Genomic DNA, 21,095 nt, shown 5'->3' on the forward strand with positions numbered 1-21,095 from the left:
GAGGTGAGCTTCCCTCCCTCCAAGACATCTACAGGAAGCGCTGCCTGAGGAAAGCGGGGAGGATCATCAAGGACTCCAGTCACCCCAGCCATAAACTGTTCAGACTACTTCCATCAGGAAGGAGGTTCTGCAGCATCCGGTCCCGCACCAGCAGACTGAGAGACAGCTTTTTCCATCAGGCCATCAGACTGCTGAACACTTCATAGACACCTCAGCTTCACTACTGAACTTTAACATTATGCACTCCATACTGTACAGTAACGCCACTGTTTTGCACATGTCTCACTCTGTATATTTTATTTTATATATTTTATTTATTGTTTACTCTATTTAATTTGTAAAATATGTGTACACACACACACACACACGTAGAAAAATATTTAGTATACACATCCAGAAATGCATATACTATTATATATTGTACATATATTTATTAGTTTCAGATGTAGCCATTCTTGTATTTTGCTTGTTTACATTATTGTATTTTGCACAACTCTGTTGCTTGTGAAGCTCGCACACAAGAATTTCACTCACATGTGCTGTACCAATGTACCTGCACATGTGATGTGACAATAAAAGTGATTTGATTTGATTTGATTAGAGTTTATTCCTGGTGCTTCAGCTCACCCTGCTGGTTAATACATCACTTGTCCAATGCACATTTACAATCACATTGACTACATTCATCCATCAGTATTTTTTTCCAGTGTTTTTTGGATATGTGTGGTACCCCCTAAGGATCAAATAATTATGGGGACAAATGCCCATCGCCATGTGTTTGAAGGCATTTTTGAGGCTCAAAATGTGGTTTTAATGTCAGGGTTACAATTAGGTTATTAGGTAATGTGCAATTCACTTGTATTTTTATTTTTATTCCTATTTATTCTATTTATCCCCTTTATATATTTTATTTATATATGTGTATATATATATATATAATATTCTGTAACTCTGTAACTTCTGTCGGTGCTGTGCTTTTGGAAACCGAATTTCCCAGAGGAACCCACCCGAGGGATTAATAAAGTTTTATCTTATCTTATCTTAGGTTATGGTTAGATATAGTCTAAGGGTTAGGGAATTATATGTCCTGACTAAGATATGAAAATGTGTGTGTGTGTGTGTGTGTGTGTGTGTGTGTGTGTGTGTGTGTGTGTGTGTGTGTGTGTGTGACCTACTATACTCACCTGCAGAATTAGAACAGATATTTCTCGTGCAGTGGCGGGTAGGTAGGATTTTCTCACAATGACATTAACAGCTTATGCAAGATACACTGAAAAAAAGGGACTGGGCATCTCTTGGATTTATGTAAGCATCTTGCATGTATTTAACACAATTGCCTCATGTTTTAAAGATAAATGTAACTATATAGTGTAAAAACTACATGATATGCAGAAAGGGTGTATTAAATTGTTTATATCATGTTCAGGTGAAGTAAGTCAATAAGATAGCAACGTTAAATCTCGTGAAACCACGTGTGATTTCATCTCGCGGGCTTTGGATCGTGGTTTAAAAAATGCATCCATCTCAGTCAAGTCGAGCAGCCAACTCTACGTTTTTTGGTATGTCTTGATTTTTTGAATTAATATTTACCATATTTCAGCCAAATGTAGTTAAACGTCTAAAGTGCCGCCATGTAACATGCTAAAAAAGAGCCGTTAGCTTATTTGCTGTTTTATCTGTTATCAAAGAATTGGCGCTTTTTCATTTGAATTTGTCTTTGGCACAAGAGCCGTAATATCACATTAAACCTAATTACGAGGCACTCATAACATAATTTGGTTTTCTGTGTGAATAGATTTGTCAACTGACTCTTCAGTTACATTGTGTATTTACTGCACCGTGGTGTTAGTGAGATTTTGGACATTGAACAGCTTTAGCTAATATCATCAGCGGTATTATGCTAGCTTACATCCCTACCCCTCCTGCCCTCACCTGCTGTCCTTTTGTTTTTGTTTTTGTTTTTGTTGATGCACATTGAGAGACCACATCTATTCTGCATTTCACCAGGAGTCAGCTGATGGATTGTGGGTTCAAGGTGTTATGGTAAGAAAGTATATTCTATTTTCGCTTAAGGTTTCTGTAACTTAATTATAATAGGTTTTTTATAATTATTAGGTGCATGCATACTCAAATAGACCACCCTATTAATACAACTGAGAAATCCAAAATCTGCCATAGGTTTGACTTATACCTGTATGTATTGTCAGAAAGGTGATTACTGGACTCACATTAATGCACACTTGAACTAAAATGAGGTTGTAACTTGTGGGTTCTTGGGTTGCAAATCAGAAATAAACATCTTTGGATTTTTTTAATCCCATAAGATCTGGAAACACAGTTTTTATTCAACAAAACATTACTGATTATTAACCAAGCACAGTGCCTGCTGTTATTTCAAAATAATTTTATGTCATTTCAGATGAAATGCAGCATTCCAGTGCATCCCAACCATGCCTTTACAGGTTTCTGACGGAGCTGAGTTTCTCTCTGACAGTCTGCTGAAAGTGTTTGCAAAGTGATCGGGGGAACAGGGCACAAAGCTAAAGGATGTAGCTGCCATGATGACAGTAAGAACTTTAAAATTCTTTAACTACAAAGTGTATATGTATTGCATTAGGTCAGTAAAAGATTTTTATGCTGCATCCATTGAAACAGTCAACTATTACCTGTGAGTACTGATTCCACCGAAAGGATGCCATAATTTTCGTCATGCATTTACTGGCCCACTGAGAAAAATTGATCTTTTTAAAAAAATAAATGTTCTGGAAACTATATATCCATAAAGTTGATGTCAAACAGGAACTTTTGATATTGCTTTGTAGATGCTGGTGTTGCATGTTGACTGGTTTAAGTTTTGGTCTGGGATCATTTTCTTCTGTGCTACTGAAAAGTTCACAAATATCTGTTTTCTTTGTTATAATACTTTAGGATGACATTAATGCTCAAAGGGAGTCTCATCAAAGTGCTCCGCATCTGTGTGAAAGACAATTGCAACATCTTGGTGCAGGAGTTCATGGTGAGTGTTTTATGAGTAGATTGTGGCTTTGCAACATTTTAAAATGCATTTAGTTATCCACTTGATCCTCATTGGACCAGTTAGGACCAGTAGTCCTCTTTAATAATTTGAAGTTCACATGAGGCCTGGTAGTGAACTCAGCCGCCGGCCCTTGAGGCCCCACCCCTGTATTAGGGGTCACATCAGTGTGAAAAAACTTTAAATTTGTCATTCTAGTGAACAAAGGAAAATCCCACCAATATTTACATTAGCTTTTGTTTGAAAAAAAAAAAAGACCAACAGCTAACCAAATTGTGGGGCTGAAAGTCTAAATTCTAACATCTTCTGAGTGACAAAACCTGGATTTCTGATGGGCCGGTGTCTTTCTAAGAAAAACTAATGTAAAGCATTTGAAATTATGTTTTTCACCCTCTCTTAGAAACTCTGTTAGACCATGAATGGCAGCATGGCAGGCCACTCTTTGGCTATAGCTATTTACTATGTTGCTTGCATTGGTTTAAATTACTCTAACATTAGAACTGGTAGATTCAAAAGAGATGAGTTTAAAAAGGAATCTTAAAGAAATGTTTTGTGTTTAACCAGGACTTGACTGAGGCCACTGCACAGATTGAGAAAACCACAATGAACATCTGTCTCCAGAGGATGCACCAGGCAATGACTTTTCTGACGTTGGCATCATCATCGAGGGTATAGTAGTTCTTCAAGATCTGGATAACGTGACCTTTGCAGTAGCCATGCTGTTTGGACCTTTTTTATTCCTTCAATATGAGTTACCCATCACAACTCTGCTACACTTTTGAGGTGATTCAAAGGGTGGTAATGGAGTTGGAAGCAACTCAGCTCTCAAGAAAAGCTCACAACTAAGACAAAACTGCTCCTGCAACGAAGCTCACTGTTATGCATGTGAGGTGACCAGCTCTAGGTGAGAAGACATTTAAATCTCACACTTGTTCTGCTGCATTTTTGAAGCTCAATTCCAGGAACAGATCGCAGGGTTCATTTTTATATACACTGCAACTGCCATGAGGACGAGCCGTTTTTTTGTTGTTGTTGTTGTTTGTTTTTCCTTTTGCTCTGTACAAGTTCTCTGTCTGTTTGGCAGCATTTTTAAATTTCTCTTTGTATTTTTTCTTTCTTTTACTAGTGAAGAGATGTAGCATGAACAGTTATGCAGTCTAAATATCCCATATGGGCCGTGTGAAATGGTATTTTCAGTTTCATTCAGTTGAAGTAAGGAACGTTGAATATTTCTAAGCTTGCTGTTTTGAACTAAGATGTCACAGTATGATCAGTGCCGTAATTTTTGACAGTCACTGTATCAATGTTATTTTTGCATCTCTTGAATAAAGGTTTTGACCTGCAAGTGCTAATTTCTTTAGTTATTGGGGTAAAATGGGTAATGTTAATAGGAAGGTGTTTGCCAATTCAGTAACCTAATTTAATGTTAATGGAAACTAACATTACCTCAAATTGTTTAGTTATAATTGTTGTTTAACTGAATCTTGACGTCAGAGGCCTTAAATAGAATGTTTTGTATTGTTCTTTCCCAACATTTTTCAAAAGAAAGAGTCTAATTTCTTTGCTGTGATTGATTCCAGAGAACACGGAAGAACTGACATTATTTAACTGTTGGTTTATATAGATTCAGTAGTGGAGTAATGTCAGTTTAATTCTTTACCTACTGTCAATGCAGTGAAATTAGACATTTTGTTTTGAAAGCTTACTGGTGGATGCCAGCAACCATCTTGGAAGAGAACAATATAATCTGTTATAAGGCCTCCATTTGAAAATTGTGTATTTGATACTAGAATATAATAGCAAAATGTAATTTGAAGATAACATGTAGTATTTAAGTGACCAAGTAGTATTGGGTAAAAGTTATTGAATGGTGTTGGGATAAAGTGAGAAAATTGTGAAGGATTAAAATATTTCAAGAGCTCAAATTACTTCATCAAAACATGTTTAAGTCACATTTTATCAACACAAATTGCACAGGTTTATTGAACATGAATAAATTGTGTTAATTTAACTCAATTGTTTAAGTTGCTGCCAAAGCAAAACATCTGTGTGCAACAAATGTCCACCATTGAATTAAGTAAATCCAACAACATATTTTTTTCAGTGTAGGGGAGGAGCAAACTTATAAAAGCTTCCATGACCCCCTTCTATTTAAATCATTAGTCTTGGTGCACGGTGTACTGTGCAATCTCTATGTTCTCTAAAAAAAATTCCTCTGGGAACAGATTTACTGTCAATGAAATTTTGGCACAAGTCTTTGACAGTGAAAGTGACATAGAAGTGAATGTGTTTGAGACAGAGGATTGTGTTGAGGAGGACGCCGATTTTGAGGAATTCTCATCCGATGAGAATCCCCCAACCCGTTTGTGGCACATTAGTATATGTGAGGGGGCAGACTCCTCACACTGAAAAAAATATGTTGTTGGATTTACTTAATTCAATGGTGGACATTTGTTGCACACAGATGCTTTGGCAGCAAATGAAAAAATTGTGTTAAATTAACACAAGTTATTCGCTTTCAATAAACCTATAAATTTTGTCTTGATAAAATGTGAATGAGACATGTTCTGTTGAAGTAATTTGAAGTCTTGGAATATTTTATTCTTTCATAATTTTCTCACTTTAATCCAACACTATTGAGTAACTTTTACCCAACACTAATTGGTCACTTAAATACTACACGTTATCTTCGTTTAACAATGTGTTATTATATTCTAGTATCAAGTACACATTTTTTAATGTAAGCTTTATAACATATCGCACTCTTTCTTTCAAGATGGTAACCTGAGTGGGGAGAAAAAATAAATAAACTAAAAGGTCTAATATCTATGCCATGATTGACTTGACAAAACACAGAAAAACACAGGTTACCTCTTTGAAAGAGAACAGTAATACAAAAAATTCTGCTTAAGGTTTTAAGATTAAATGAACAATTACAATTGTAAATAATTTAACATAATGTTAGTTACCATTAATTCTAAAATTACTGGATTGGGAAACACCTACCTATTAACCTTATCATTAACATTATGCATTTTGCCCTAATTACTAAAAAAAGAAAAAAATACCACTTGCAAGTCAAAACCTTTATTAAAGAGCCACAGAAATAACAGTGATAGAGTGACTTAAAAAAAATTAACAAATACGAAAAAAGTTTCAAAAATTCCAGCAATGATCATACTGAAACATCTTGGTTTAAAAGATAAAACCATCAAAGCAATCTTAGACCAACTAAATTAAACCTAAAATGCTGTTTCACACAGCCATGATGGGACTATTTGGGGTGAACAATCCTACATTTCTTCACTTTTAAAAACAAATAAACCAAAATCTAAAAATGCTGCCAATTAGAAAACTTGAACAGAGAGCAAAAAGGAAAAAACAAAACCAAGCCAGGCCCCATCTATATGGCATTTACAAAGTACACAATAGTGAACATTTGTCGTTGATATCGAACCTCCAAAATGCAGGAGAACAAGTGAGAGAGCAAACCACCTCACATGCCGAGCAACAGTGAACTTTCTTTACATGAGCAGTTTTGTCTTTAAATTTTGGGCTTTTCTTGAGAGCTGAGTTGCATCCAATTCCATTACCACCTTCTGAATGACCTCAAAGGTGTAGCGGAGCTGTGATGGGTAACTCATGTTCAACGAGTAAAACAGTCCAAAAAGCATGGCAACTGCAAGGGCCACACTATCCAAATCCTGAAGAACCACCACACCCTCGATGATGATGCCAACATCAGGACAGTCATTGCCTGGCGTATCTCTGGAGACATAAATGCCCACCGTTGTTTTCTCTATAGCAGTCAGTGCAGTGGCCTCGGTCATGTCCTGGTTAAAGATAAAACATTTCTTTAAGATTCCTTTTTTAGGCAAATCCTCTTTTTTACATGCAGTGCCCTGTCCTGCTGCCATTCATGATCTGTTTCTAAACGGAAAAAAAACAACAACAAATAGAACACACACGCACAAAGTTTGTTTTTGTTTTTTTCAAATGAAGGGCATTCAAGGTCTACATTAGTCTTTTGTTAGAAAGACATTGGCCCACCAGCAAGCCAGGCTATGTCACTCAGAAGAATTTAGATTTTCTTTCAGCCTCACAGTTGGGCAATTTTTTTTTCCAAACAAAAGCGATGTAGCGAACAAGTTTAACCTTTTGTTTTAATCTCAGTGTTAGAATCTCTTTGCCATATTATTAAAGAGGACTACTAGGCCTGCCTAGTCCAAGGAGAATTAAATGGCTATCTGAATACATTTTGAAAAACGTTGCAAAGCCACAATCTACTCATAAAACACTCACCATGTACTCCTGCACCAAGATGTCAGGATTTTCATTCAGATAGAAGCACAGTCCTTTGATGAGGGACTCCCTTCGAGCATCAATGTCATCCTTAAGAATTATAACAAAGAAAAAAATAGATACATTTTCAGTAGCATAGAAGAAAGTGATCAAAGACAGTGTTTTTGAACCAGTCATCAACATGCAACACCAGCAAAACAATTTTCAAAAGTTTGACATGATTTTTAAGGAGTGGACTAAATAGTTTCCAGATCATATAAAAAAGATAAATTTTTCACAGTGGGACACTAAATGCATGACAAAAATGATAGGGTCCTTTCAGTAGAATTGGTACTCACAAGTAAAAGTTGAGCTTTGCAAAGGATGCAACGTATAAATCTTTTACTGACCTAATGCAATGCATATACACTTTGTAGTTAAATAATTTAAAAGTTCTTACTGTCATCATGGCAGTTACATCCTTTATCTTCCTGCCCTGCTCCCCTGATTGCGTTGCAAACACTTTCAGGAGACTTTAGGAGAGATAGTCAAGCTGCGACAGAAACCTTGACTGTAAAGTCATGGTTGTGATGCATTTGAACTCTGCGTTTATCTGAAACAACGTGAAATTATTTTAAAATAATGGCTGGTATAGAGCATAGTTCTTCATCTGGACTCTGCTATGCAATATATGGACACACATCCTAATAAAGTCAAGCACTCCCATATAAAAAAGAAATAGAAAAAACTTATTAAAGACTTGCATCAGATTTGGCTTGCTTGATATAGTAAATCACATAAGGCTTATATGATTTACTCATGAAAGTGGCCACTTTCATATATTATTTTAGTAAGTATCCAAAAGTTTCATTTATATAATTTTTCAAGGGATCTTATATCTGTTTTCTCTCTTGTATGCTTTTCATACAAGTTTCACACAAGACAGATACAAACTTTAGAATATTTATATATATCTTTTCCATATGGACTACCTTTACACATTAACACATCTATGACACAACTAGTTAATCCTCTCGAGGCAGGCGTTGCCGATTTGCAACAGTTAAAAACTAACAACCTGATTACCCCACATACATATTTTATGAGGGTTTTTTTACTCAGAAGTACCACTGCGGGACTTGGTTATGCATTAGCAACAAAAACTTAATTTGAGCCTGAGAGGTTTAATGCATTTTTTTTTTTGCTGTCCTCTTTTCCGTACTTAAATTACCTCTGCTGGGAAGAAAAGAGCTGGCCATCTCTCTTGTACATTTCTGATCATGGGAGCATCAAAAATGACTTCTTGTCTTCTCAATGCATATGTTCTGTTCATTTTATCCATGACTGTCTCTCTGTTGTTGCGCCTCTTCACATCGGAAAGGAGTTCAACCCTCATCTTCTCAAGGGACTGTTCACTTTCTCCAAGTGGAAAAGAGGGGCAGTAATCCACTTCACCCCTCTATGGTCGCTTAACGGCAGAAGCAGGGGAACATTTCTCAGCTGGCTTATTTTTCAAAGAATTCACACATACTTCAGGACATCCTATTTTGCGGAGATGTGTGCGGTAGTTTGATAACTTGTATTTGAGGCTCAACTTCCATCCCGCATAGCCACTGTGTGAGCCTTTTTCTTTTAAACATGGATGCTTCAGGATGAGTGCCTCTGCAACTTGGTCAAACTTACTGTCTGTGAGGTAGACTGTGTGCTTGACTACCTCCTGGATTAAACCCTCCAAAATGTCGGACTTCAGCTTTGGATCAGGGATCAGCAGCATCCCATTTTCTTTGAAAGCTACATGGGCCTGCGCAAGCTTAATTTCAGCATCATATGTGAAACGGGGAATGCAGAACAAATCTGGCCACGAAGACCGTGATGATGTAGACTCTGGAGATGAAAGAGTCACGGTGCTGTCACCAGAAGTAGATGTGTCATCAAGAGCACTGGTTGATGGAAAAGAAAATGTGTCTTCACCTTGGTCTTGAGGTTGGAAGGGTGGTTATACAATTTTGATTGTCACTTTGTCTTGGATTTCTTCCCAAAAAGTGTGTCCATGAACTGCAATCGGAAGGGTTCCATTATTTTGCACTGAGTCTTTATTTCAGCTTCCAGTTCAGCAACAGTTGAAGGCAGACCAGCAGAAATCATGACCCTCTGACTACTGTCTGGTCCAAGGATAACTCTGAGAATAGCTGGAGCTGTCATGGTCATTCTTCACTGTCTGTTAGGAAAGAATAGGAAAATGTAATTACAATCAGTTTTATAACAAACCTCATATTTTATCATTATAACACTATAACAACTTAACTCTGGGGAAAAAAAAAACACCAGTTAGTGTGCCCAAGGTATCCCATACACATTTATATGTGACAGCACCGTGCACACTTTTTCAACAGTCCTTCCTTATCTTTAATCACATCCACCAGTGCATGATGTTGCCAATTCCATCACCATTTCCCACGCAAACAAGGTTAAACATGGAGGTACAACATACTTATCACCCAGCACAATTTTTTTTAAATGATCTTACCCAAAGACACAGATTGATCTCTTCAAGGTCACCATCTGCATACCTCCAACTGCATAGGCAGCCAGTGGGTATTCATCAGCCAGTTCCGAGACTTCCACAAGAGCAAGTTCTCGTGCAGGTGATGGAGTCAGCTGAAAGGCTCCATAATGCTCACAATACCATCCACACAGCAGTTTTAACACAAAAAATAGTCACTGCTGCAAAATGCATATTTGATGGATTTCCCCAAATTCAGGCAAGCCACCACAAGAACCATATGCCGCTATCATACCAGGCCTGTATTGTATTCCCTTACTACAAACATTTTTTGCAATGTGTATTTCAGATACAAAAGGATTTCTCTGTTTGAAAGCTTGAGCTAGCTCTTCCTTTAAAACATCTAATGGGACAGTGGATGCTTCTGACACATCCAGCAGTGATTTATCAATACTTGGAGAGGACAGGTGATAACCAATCATAAACTGATGCTTCACAGCCAAAGACAGAGGGACGTTTTTAAAACAACTGGTGTGTTTCATAATCTTTTTAAAGAAACTGTGCTTAGCCTCAAATCTAATGGTCCAAAGTCCCACGAGAGGCCCAAAAAGCTGAATTAGTTGTGGGTAATGCTCTATGTAGTGGTGTTTAGGCAGCAATTTGTTGTTAGGAAACACCTCTTGATACCTTTGTCGATGATCTGAAATTTTGCTCTCAAGGTAAGCAATAGACTCTTCACTGTGAAGTGGAGAAACCACTAGCTCAACAATCTGTTTTAGATCCAACAAGACCTGCCATACTGGCTCATGTTCAGGGACTTTGGGGCCTATCAGAAATGGGAGTAGTCTTAACAAGCACCAGTTTTCATGGGCATTGCCCCCTATGGTTTTCCTGCTTGAAAGATTTTGTGGCAAAGCATGAGGCTTATTGGTTTTGTCTGTCCACTTGTATGGGAATGCAATATGGAATTGTTTATATCATCCAAGGAGATATATTTCTTTGATATCAGTAACTTGAGGCAATGTGCTATTTCAACAGGCACAATGCCTTCAAAGAGATCATGGGCAATGTCAGGAGGGTAGCCACTGACAACATGAAACTGAGAAAGTGCTCCAGTAAAAGGACAGCCTCTTTTAACTCCAAAATAGCTAGTGCCACTATCTATGGCTGCTCTGACATGGGTTTCATGTGTTTCTTTTGTTCTGAGAATGAAAGTTCCTGACCTGACCTCATGTGATTGAATGTCTGAAGCAGTTGCTGTACAAAAACAACAAATGAAGGGGCCTGTAAAGTTCTCAACAAAGCCTGCTATTCCATGTGCTCCTAAATTGTCAGCAGCAATAATCTGCACTGTCCTCTTCAGAGATTTGTCCAGTTGAGGGACAAAAATTCCATCAACTTCCAAAGACCTTAGGTCGTGTAATAGGGGCTCTAATACCTTGTCATACCCAAATGATTTTACGTTGTCAGTTTTGCACAAAATGCACAGGAAAATTGAGGATAAATTAGAATGAGAATCTGGGGGTAGATTATTCAGTACCCAGTACACAGCACAAAGTTTGTGAGTTTTGCGGGAGGTGCCCAAAGGGTTACAGACCTCAAAGTCATCAGCGTACAAAGTTATGGATAAACTTAGCTCTTCCCCTGAAAACAAAGTATTTTCCTTACAATGCAGACCATCCTTATAAGACCTGTACAATATTTCTTTTCCTATCAAAGTCTCCCTTCGTGTTTCATGAATTCTAACTATCTTGTCCACAATATCTTTCCTACTCAGCAGCACTCGCAGGGATTCTAGGATGGGAATATACTGCAATGTTTTGTTTTCTTTCACATCTAAAATATATTCAACTGGTTCAACAACATTAAAATTTTCCTTGTAATATTGATTACGTTGATATGAAGAACTCAATGGCCCACCCTTTTCTATGGCCTTATTTAGAGGATTTGCTAACCACAGAGAAGTAGTGATTTCCTCTATGACAGCTCTGTCAACTTGAAGGTTGTTCTTCTTAAAAATGTCCACTAGAACACCTTCAGCATGAGATTTTGAGAGACAGTCGCTTAAGTGATGAAGTTCTACCAAAAAATCATTAATTGCTCTGCTTGGTACATTAGAAAAATGTTCCAATTTTAATAAAGCTGCTGCCAAACTGTGCTCAATTACATTGGGGAGGTCATGTGAAGCATCAGCACTGCTACCAGACTGAGCACCCTCACCAGTGTGTTCATCAAAGGTACTGGAGGCAGATTCTGGATAAGCAACTGTGTCTGATACTACTTACTATTCCTGGTTTAAGATTTTTTACTGAATAACACCTGTGTTTCCTACTCTTGTGGGATCTAAAAGATCCGAAGACATTTGTTTTGAATTTGCAGTCCAAAAACATACAAGTTACAACCTCATTTTTCTTCAAGTGTGCATGTGAGTCCAGTAATCTCTCTCAGACACAAGATCCTTACAAGAACACAAATGACAGCTATGTACATCCCTGTGACTGATGACTATTTTTAACAACGTGGCATCTATTCAAATGAATTAATAGTGCATTCCATGTTTTAAAACTGCATGGACAGCTTGCATGAACACATGGAATACGATTATTATTTCCAAAGTGCCTATGTCTCACTCGATAATGTTTCAGAATATGTGACCTACTTGGAAAAACGGAAGGGCAGGTCTTACATTGCCACATTTACTATGTCACTGCAACACTTCTAGCACCATTCACTGTAAAAGAGAAAATAAAGAAGGAGTGAGGTGTAGTGAGGATGAACCTTTAAATCTAATGATGATTCTCTAAATTACGTATGACAAGCAATTCACAAAGTGTAATATTAATAACCCAATTTTTGGACAGAGTTAAACAAACTACTGATTGCAAAGAGATTGCATAAATGATAGCTGTACTTAGAATTCATATATTTAATAATGCTTGAGTGTACTGTACTGCATATATTTGCATATTATCTGTATCATAATTAATTACGAAAACTTTGACAAAATACAATGTCACGTTCTTACCACAACAACTCAAACCCCCGATCCAGCAGCTTACTTCAAGTGAAATGCGAATAGACTTTGTCTCTCAATCTGCAGCAAAAAAAAAAAAAGGCGTTGAGGGGCGTAAGCTAACTTAATGCCGCCGATTACATTAGCAGAGGTGGTTTGATAGTAGGGCTGGGTATCGTCACTGATTTCTAGAATCGATTCAATTCCGATTCACAAGGTCCCGAATCGATTCGATCCACGATTCGATTTAATTCGATTCGATTCGATTCAATTTAAATCTGGGAAATTTTGACAGTCAGAAATATAATTCAGATCAGTACATTTACATATTTTTGTATCTATAAAAAGGAAGCTGACACTCGCAAGACTTTATCCAAGCTGTGAGCATCACAGCAGATGCCTTTGTGTCAAAGTAGCTGAAGATAAAACACAGAAAAACATGTAGGTGATTTTCCTGGCCTGGGATTTTATAAAAAATATTCTGCAGTACATCAAAAACGAAAGAAAACCATTAATTAATGAACATTACCTCTGACGTTACAGCGGTTTTATTAGAGACACGGCTAAGCATTTTGCATTTTGAATAATTTTAAAAAGTTTAAATTTGTTCAGTATTGAACAGCAGAAATGAGGTTTTCTTTTCGGAAGAATGTAAAAGGGAAAAAAACAGCGGCCGACAGCGCTGTAAGCAACAGTAGACTTGTGCGTAACAAGCAAGCGAATAATGAAGAAAGCAAAACTGTTCGAGAGAGAGAGAGAAAGAGAGAGGGAGAGGGAGAGAGAGAGAGCTGCGCATCGCAATGGAAGCAAAACAGTAAAAGAGTGAATTCATGACGATGTTTATGTGAAGCGTTTGGATCTTCTTTTGCTGCTGGTTCGGTCAATATTGTTTGGAGAGAGATCAAACTAACAGCCTTAGAATCAGCGCATAAAGGGCGTGAACACAAAGCGCGGACCCGGATCAGCGAGCTGTCGGCTTTCACTTTCAGCCCCGACTGTGAGAAAGGCGACATCTAACTGATTCTGATCCGCGGGTCACGCCCTGTGTTTAAGTCTATGTGAAGAATCCCTGTACCTGCTCTCATTTACTGTTTGGTGGTTCTTGAAATTTTGTGAGATGTCACCAGAGATTCTGGCATTTCGGACAAAATAAATTTATATTAAAAAATCGATTCAGGATTTTAATGAATCGATTTTACGTTATCCAAGCCAGAATCGATTTTAATTGATGAATCGATTATAAAAACCCACCCCTATTTGATAGCTACGTCCACACGTACCCGAGTATTTTTGAAAACGCAGATTTTTCTATGCGTTTGTGCTGCTTCTGTTTTAAAGATATTAATGAAAAGGTAAAGGTCAAAAGGTCAACCAGCCCCCCCACATTACCCAAATCAAAGAAAATTGATGTTAAACGTTTGTGCTACGTTTGTGCTGGTTTGTGCTGCAAACATTTTTGTTTGTGCTGCTAACATTTTAAAATGTTTAATAAAATAACGTCTTGATGCGTGCTTAATCATCCAGGTAAGTAAATCCCAAAAGGTTGATTCTGTCCATCTGGACATTTTCAGTTGGAGAAACGTTTCGTCACTTATCCAAGTGACTTCTTCGGTCTCAGCTAACTGCAGGTTTCCCCAACCTTATAAACAGTACATTTGCATAGTGAAGGAAACTAGCACCACTGAATGAACAAAGTGCTGGGGGGTTAGTTCCATGATTGTTAGTATGCAAATTCTTATGACCATTGATCAACGACAACTAATCAAAGCCTACTGATCAATGGCCATAAGTACCATTCACAGAAAGTGGGGAATGGCTACAATCACAGCATTGTAGGATGGCGAAAGATTTACCCTTGGGCCCCCCTTCTCGATTCAGAGATGGTCAGCATCCTGACAGCCCGATGGACAAAGCTGTCTCTCAGTCTGTGTGTTCTGGCCCGGAGGCTCTTCAGTATCCTTCCTGATGGCAGCAAACTGAAGACGCTGCTGAAGGGATGAGTGTAGTCACCTGTAATGGAGACGACCTTCCAAATGAGGCAGGTGCATTGTCATTTTTTCCTGCAGAACCCAGTGCAGGAGTCATACCACACAGTGACGCAGCTGGTGAGGATACTCTCAACTGTGCCTCTGTAGAAGGTGCTCATAATGGGGGTTGAATCTCTTGTGCTTCTCAGTTTGCAGAGGAAGTAGAGTCGCTGCTGGTCTTCTCCACATTCAGGGACAGGTTGTTGTTGCTGCACCACTCTGCCAGATGGTTAACTTCACCCCTGTAGTAGAGCTCATCGTGGGTCAGCAGAGTGAAGAGAAGGGGGCTCAACACACATCCTTGGGGAGCCCCCATATTCAGTGTTCTTGGGCTGGAGGTGTTGCTGTCGACCCGTACAATCTGCTGTCTTCCTGTCAAGAAATCTAGCAGCCAGTTATACAGCAAGGTGCTGATCTCCAGCAGATCCAGTTTGTGAATGAGAGGGAATGATGATGCTGAAGGCTGAACTGAAGTCTATGAACAGCACTCTGACATATGAGTCTCTAGTGTTGAGATGCGTGAGGGCTGAGTAAGGGGCAGTTGAAATTCCATCATCACTTGAGCGTTTTGACGAAAGCGATAATTTGATTTGATGCATGACTAACCGTTCAAAGCACTTCATAATGATGGAGGTGAGTTTGACAGGACGGTGGTCCTTAAAGCAGGAGGTAGATGACTTCTTGGGTACAGTAATGATGTTGGAGGCTTTGAGGCACATGGGAACGGCGGTACTGATTTTGGCAAGGGATCTCCACACACTGTCTGGGGATTGTGTCACCACGGTCTGCAGAGTGGGCTTGTAGTCTGTGATGGTTTGTATTCCTTGCCACTGCCTCCAAGTGTCTCTGCTGTCGCTGAAGCTTTGCTGTAGCTGATGCCACGTGACAGGTTTGCCCTTGCTGTTCTTTGGCTCACCTAATTCCCGGCTCTGAAGGCTTGCATTTTTCAACCTTAGGAGCATTTAAACCTGACCTGTGAGCCTTGGTTTCTGATTGGCCCGGACAGTGATAGGCCTGGTGTCACGACCTGCAGGATCGGCAAGGTGCTGATCAGAATCTCTCCACTCCTAGCCCTCCTTCTCTTCTCTTTTTCCCTCTCTCTCCCCCTCTCTACTTCTCTGCCCTGTTTTGCAGGGGGCAGAACTCATGGCGGCTTCACGCCCTCGGTCCACGCCTTCCTGGATTGGGAACACTTGGGCCTCATCAGACCAGCTGGTATATTAGAAGGAGGAGATGAGCTGTTCAACGCTGGATTGTTGTGAAGGCTCTTGTCAGTACACGTCTAGCTCAAGTTTCCTGTGCCTCCATCTCAGAGACTTAACGAGTGTTTCTTTGTTCCTAGATTCCCCGTGGTTCCCCGTGTGGAGTGTGGAAGGAGTGACTGGTCGCTAGCGGAGAAGAGAGAGGTTGAACTGAGCGCGTGTGTGATTTCCCCGTTTTCCCTGGAGCCCTGCCCCTCACGTCTTGTATATAGCACTAACCCCACACTGTCTGTACATACACTTGGTCAAGATCTGTAAATAAACAGTCTCTGTTTAAATGCTACTCAGGAGTCCTGCTAGTGGATCCTCTAAGCAACCCGTGACACCTGGTCTCTGTGACATCATCGATGCATTTTGGGATGTAGGCAGTAACAGTTTCTGTATATTCCTTAAAGTCTGTGGTGTTGTCGTGTGTGGCAGCCTGTGGTGGAAAAGCAGTCTTGCAGTGCCTCTGAGGACCCTTCTGGCCACACCTGTACCTGCTTACGAACTGGTTTGGTGACTTTGACCAGGGGCCTGGGGGAACCCATGGCACACCTAGGTTTCTGCCTGTACTGACCCTTATGCAAAATAAGTGGAATTAAGACAGTTCCAAAAGCAAACACAACTGATCAGTGCTGAGAGTGGTCCTGTTGCTGAGGTTGGGGTGATCCTGTAATCTCTTATGAACTACCTCCAACGCTTCTATGACTGGGATGCAAGTGAAGACAGATGTAACATCTCTCTCTCACTGTACATGTACTGTTTATAAAATTAGGGAAACATAACCTGCACAAACAAAATAATTTGCAGGACAAATGTTTGACATCAATTTTGTTCGATTTGAAGACGGTAGGGGGGGCAACTTCACTCACATGTGTTTATAAGGTTGGGGAAACCTGCAGTCAGCTGAGACCGAAGAAGTCACTTGGATAAGTGACGAAACGTTTCTCCAACTGAAAATGTCCAGATGGACAGAATCAACCTTTTGGGATTTACAGTACTTACCTGGATGATTAAGCACGCATCAAGATGTTATTTTATTAAAATGTTTAAAATGTTAGCAGCACAAACAAAAATGTTTGCAGCACAAACCAGCACAAACGTAGCACAAACGTTTAACATCAATTTTCTTTGATTTGGGTAATGTGGGGGGGCTGGTTGACCTTTTGACCTTTACCTTTTCATTAATATCTTTAAAACAGAAGCAGCACAAACGACAAATTTAGCAGCACAAACCAGCACAAACATAGCACAGTTGATTGACACCAATTTTGTTTGATTCCATTAATGTGGGGGGGCTGGTTGACCTTTGATGACCTCTAGAAATTTCTATTAATATCTTTAAAATGATAGCAGCACAAACGAAACCTTTTGCAGCACAAACCAGCACAAACGTAGCACAAACGTTTGATACCACTTTTGTTGGAATTGAAGAAGGTGGGGGGGCCAACTTCACTCACATCAGTTACTGTCCCTCCACACATACGACTCGGTTCTGCTTCTATGCCCCAGCTTTGTTTACTTTTTCCCACCGAGGCTTCTAGACTTCTGATTGGCCAACATTTCTGCACGGTTAGGAATATATTGCCACCTGTTGCTTTGGCATGTTCATAGCAGCGTTTTCCTTCATTTCTGCCTTTATGTGTGGACAGGATTATTTTTTAAAACGAAAACGGAAAATGTCCGTTTTCAAAAATACCCGTGTACGCGTGGACGTAGCCAAAATCTCACCACGGTGCAATACACACTGTTGAATAATGTAACTGAACAGTCATTTTGCAAACTAATTGAAATTCAAGACCAAACAATGTTAGAGTTAAGTTAATTGCAACTTAACGGCTCCTTGTCAAAAAAAAAGAATTCAAATGAAAACACGCCAATTCTTTATTTAACGTTAACGTTACATGGTGACACAATATACATTAAACCACATTTGGGTGTAATTTTGAAAATATTCATTCAGAAAATCAACATATACAGTATACCAAAAAAAAGTAGTGGCAGGCAGCAACTTACCAAAAAAGTAGTGGCGGGCAGCACGACGTTACTGAGATGGCGGCAGTCCTCACCCACGATCAAAAGAACGCAAGATGAAATCACGTGCGATATCGCGAGATTTGACATTGCTTCATTATTGTCTTACTTCACTTGAACGTGATATGAACAAATTAATGTACCTTCTCTGCATATCATGTAGTTTCTACACTAAATAGTTACACCTAACCTTAAAACACGAGGCACTTGTGTTAAATACACGCAAGATGCTAATATAAATCCAAGAGATGGCCAGTCCCTTTTTTTCAGTGCAAGATGGGTGGTGACCATGGTGGCCATTTAGAAGTCGGCCATCTTGGATACAACTTTTGTTTTTTCAATAGGAAGAGGGCCATGTGACACATCAAACTTATTGATAATGTCACAAGAAAAACAATGCTGTGTTTGGTTTCAACGTAACTTTATTCTTTCATGAGTTATTTACAAGTTTCGTGAAACTGGTTCAGTGTTGGATTTGCCAAAATGTGGACGCAAGAAAACTGTCAGTAATGAAGAAAGATCAGTGGCTGTCCTAGCTTCATTCAGCAAGAGCCCACAGCGTAGCACTCGCCGCATGTCACTGGAGAGTGGCATTAGTCGAAAATCCCTTCAGCGGATATTAGCTACTCCCAAATGGCACCCTTACAAACTCCAGCTACTGTAGCATCTCAATGAGGATGACCCAGATCGGCGCACAGAATTTGCAGAATGGCCAAAACAAAAATTTGAACAGGACCCTCAGTTCACACAGAAGATTTTGTTCAGTGATGAGGCAAACTTTTATGTGAATGGTGAAGTTAACTAACACAACCACCGCTATTGGTCTGACACTAACCCACATTGGATGGATCACTCCTATTCTGTTGGAACAACAAAAGTGATGGTTTGGTGTGGTATATGGGGTACAACGATAGTGGGTCCATTCTTCATCAATGGAAACCTCAAGGTCACTGGATATTTGAAATTGCTACATGATGATGTGTTTTCCTCTTTATGCACTGAAGCTGGCACGTTCCCTGAGTTTTTCCAGCAAGATGGTGCACCACCACATTATGGGTGCCAGGTCCGAGCATTCCTAGATGAACAGTTTCCTGGGAAGTGGATTGGTCGTCATGGGTCAGTTACATGGCCTCCAGGGTCTCCCGATCTGACCCCCTTAGACTTTTATCTTTGGGGTCATCTGAAGGCAATTGTCTATGGCAGTGGTTCCCAAACTTTTTTTGCTAGGCCCCCCTTTGTTTTACAAGAAAAATGTTCGCTCACTCACATGCACAAACACATCCTCCAACCACACACACCCATATTTTGCTCCATTGCGGTTTCTTTCACACCTCAAACATTTAGTAAACAATTAAGAAAATACAAGTAATCTGCAATAAATGACAGGTAGTAATAAAATAAACTACTAACTCGTTTAGGCTACGTCCGCACCTACATGGGTATTTTTGAAAACGCAGCTGTTTCGTCCACACGTAAACGGCGTTTCCTATCACCGAAAACGGAGATTTTTTAAACTCCTTTTTTGCATTTATGTTTGGACGAGGAATACAGAGTTTGTCACGCAACGTCAAAGGTATGTGCCTTTTTACACGTCACGCTGTGCGCCACGTTTACATGAGATGAATTGCAGAATGGGAGATAGAGACAAAATACTGTTACTGTTAATCTTACTATCTTCAAGTTTTACACGCTTACATATACACACGCAGTTACTGTCCCTCCATTTACAAAGGCAGAGGCGTCACGGTGTGATTATTTTACTGTAGTTGTTTTTTTTTCATGTGTAATAATATTCAACATTGCTATCAACACATTTTTCAAAAAATGCCTCTCTGTGCAAAATGGGTTTAAAAACATAAACAACTGCGGGATACTGTTTGTCGTGATTTGAAGAGCCCAGCGGTGCTCCCGACGAAGGGAAAACCAATTCTGCAGGGGAGACCTACCTCGGCACTTATGCAGGTGAAACCAAAGGGAAGATATGCTTCACCATATTTTCTAGTTTTTGGTTTAGAACATAAGTATCAAACTCTGGCCCGTGGGCTCACAGCCTAATTACATTTGGCCCGTGAAGCCATACCAAATTACTATTAGAGCTGGCCTACTGGTATTATACAGCTACTATATATATTGTTTAGTATTAAGCTTTGCTTGTTCCATATTCAGTTTTTCAGCAAAACTTGTTTGAGTCCATAAGAAAAGATTCATTCTTATATCTGGAGGAATAAATATATTTCAATAAATATTAACGTTTGCCCGCGACTTTGTTCCAGTTTTGAATTTTGGCCCACTGTGTATTTGAGTTTGACACCCCTGGCTTAGAATGAAGTTAGTTTGGAAACATATTCAGCTATGCTTCATCTCCTGGTTTGCGTTTCTGTGGGCGCCCCTGTGCTAGCAGTGTCCAAGCGTTTTGTCCCCCCCCCCCCCCTTTTCATACTGCGCACCCCCTGCAATGGCTCTGCGCCCCCCCTAGGGGGCGGGCCCCACACTTTGGGAAGGTCTGGTCTATGGTGTGAAGATACGAGATGTTACGTTGAAACCAAGCACACCATTGTTTTTCTTGTGACATTACAAATAAGTTTGATGTGTCACATGGCCCTCTTCCTATTGAAAAAACAAAAGTTTTATCCAAGATGGCCGACTTCTAAATGGCCACCATGGTCACCACCCATATTGAGGAGTTTGCCCCCTCACATATACTAATGTGCCACAAACAGGACTTTAATATCACCAACCATTCCCATGTTATTAAGGTGTATCCATATAAATAGCCCACCTGGTATATACAACGTTCTTCCTCTATGTAATGTTTGAACATTTTGAACTCTTAAATAAATAATAACAAAAAAGAAACACACCAAGTTGATGGTCTGTTTCTAATGAATTGAAAAGCTGAACATGAATTATCCATGTAGCAAACAAAAAATGTAGTGAGCCGTCATCCTTATATTGCCTG

General features: G+C 39.4%; 1 protein-coding gene and 1 long non-coding RNA gene across 3 annotated transcripts; one reads left to right on the forward strand and one right to left on the reverse strand.

Moving 5' to 3' along the window:
* The first annotated feature begins 1,299 nt into the window (after positions 1-1,299).
* LOC147335825 (uncharacterized) lies at positions 1,300-4,723 on the forward strand. 2 transcript variants are annotated; one of them, XR_015127133.1, is made up of 5 exons: positions 1,300-1,559; positions 1,980-2,043; positions 2,420-2,567; positions 2,929-3,016; positions 3,599-4,723. It is a non-coding gene; the product is annotated as an uncharacterized LOC147335825 (long non-coding RNA). The 2 variants fall into 2 exon arrangements; XR_015127132.1 differs by having other exon boundaries at positions 1,300-2,043.
* Positions 4,724-5,666: 943 nt separating this feature from the next.
* On the reverse strand, positions 5,667-7,840 carry LOC147335826 (uncharacterized). Its single transcript, XM_086282584.1, has 3 exons — positions 7,776-7,840; positions 7,337-7,426; positions 5,667-6,867 (listed from the first exon to the last, which is right to left on the reverse strand). The coding sequence occupies exons 1-3, from the start codon at positions 7,782-7,784 to the stop codon at positions 6,559-6,561; spliced, it is 408 nt and encodes a 135-aa protein (XP_086138710.1). The 5' UTR covers positions 7,785-7,840; the 3' UTR covers positions 5,667-6,558.
* Between the last annotated feature and the right edge of the window lie 13,255 nt (positions 7,841-21,095).

This window comes from Aulonocara sp. 'chitande type north' Nkhata Bay, linkage group LG3 (assembly GCF_057382095.1).
Source record: "Aulonocara sp. 'chitande type north' Nkhata Bay isolate Kocher_YH1m ecotype deep benthic linkage group LG3, A_spYH_male_GT1.1, whole genome shotgun sequence".
NCBI lineage: Eukaryota > Metazoa > Chordata > Actinopteri > Cichliformes > Cichlidae > Aulonocara > Aulonocara sp. 'chitande type north' Nkhata Bay.

Excerpts from the sequence above, each read along its gene's own strand:
- LOC147335826 (XM_086282584.1), bottom strand. Across the intron at positions 6,868-7,336 it reads TCTTGGTGCAGGAGTACATG|GACATGACCGAGGCCACTGC; the intron begins GTGAGTGTTTTA and ends ATCTTTAACCAG.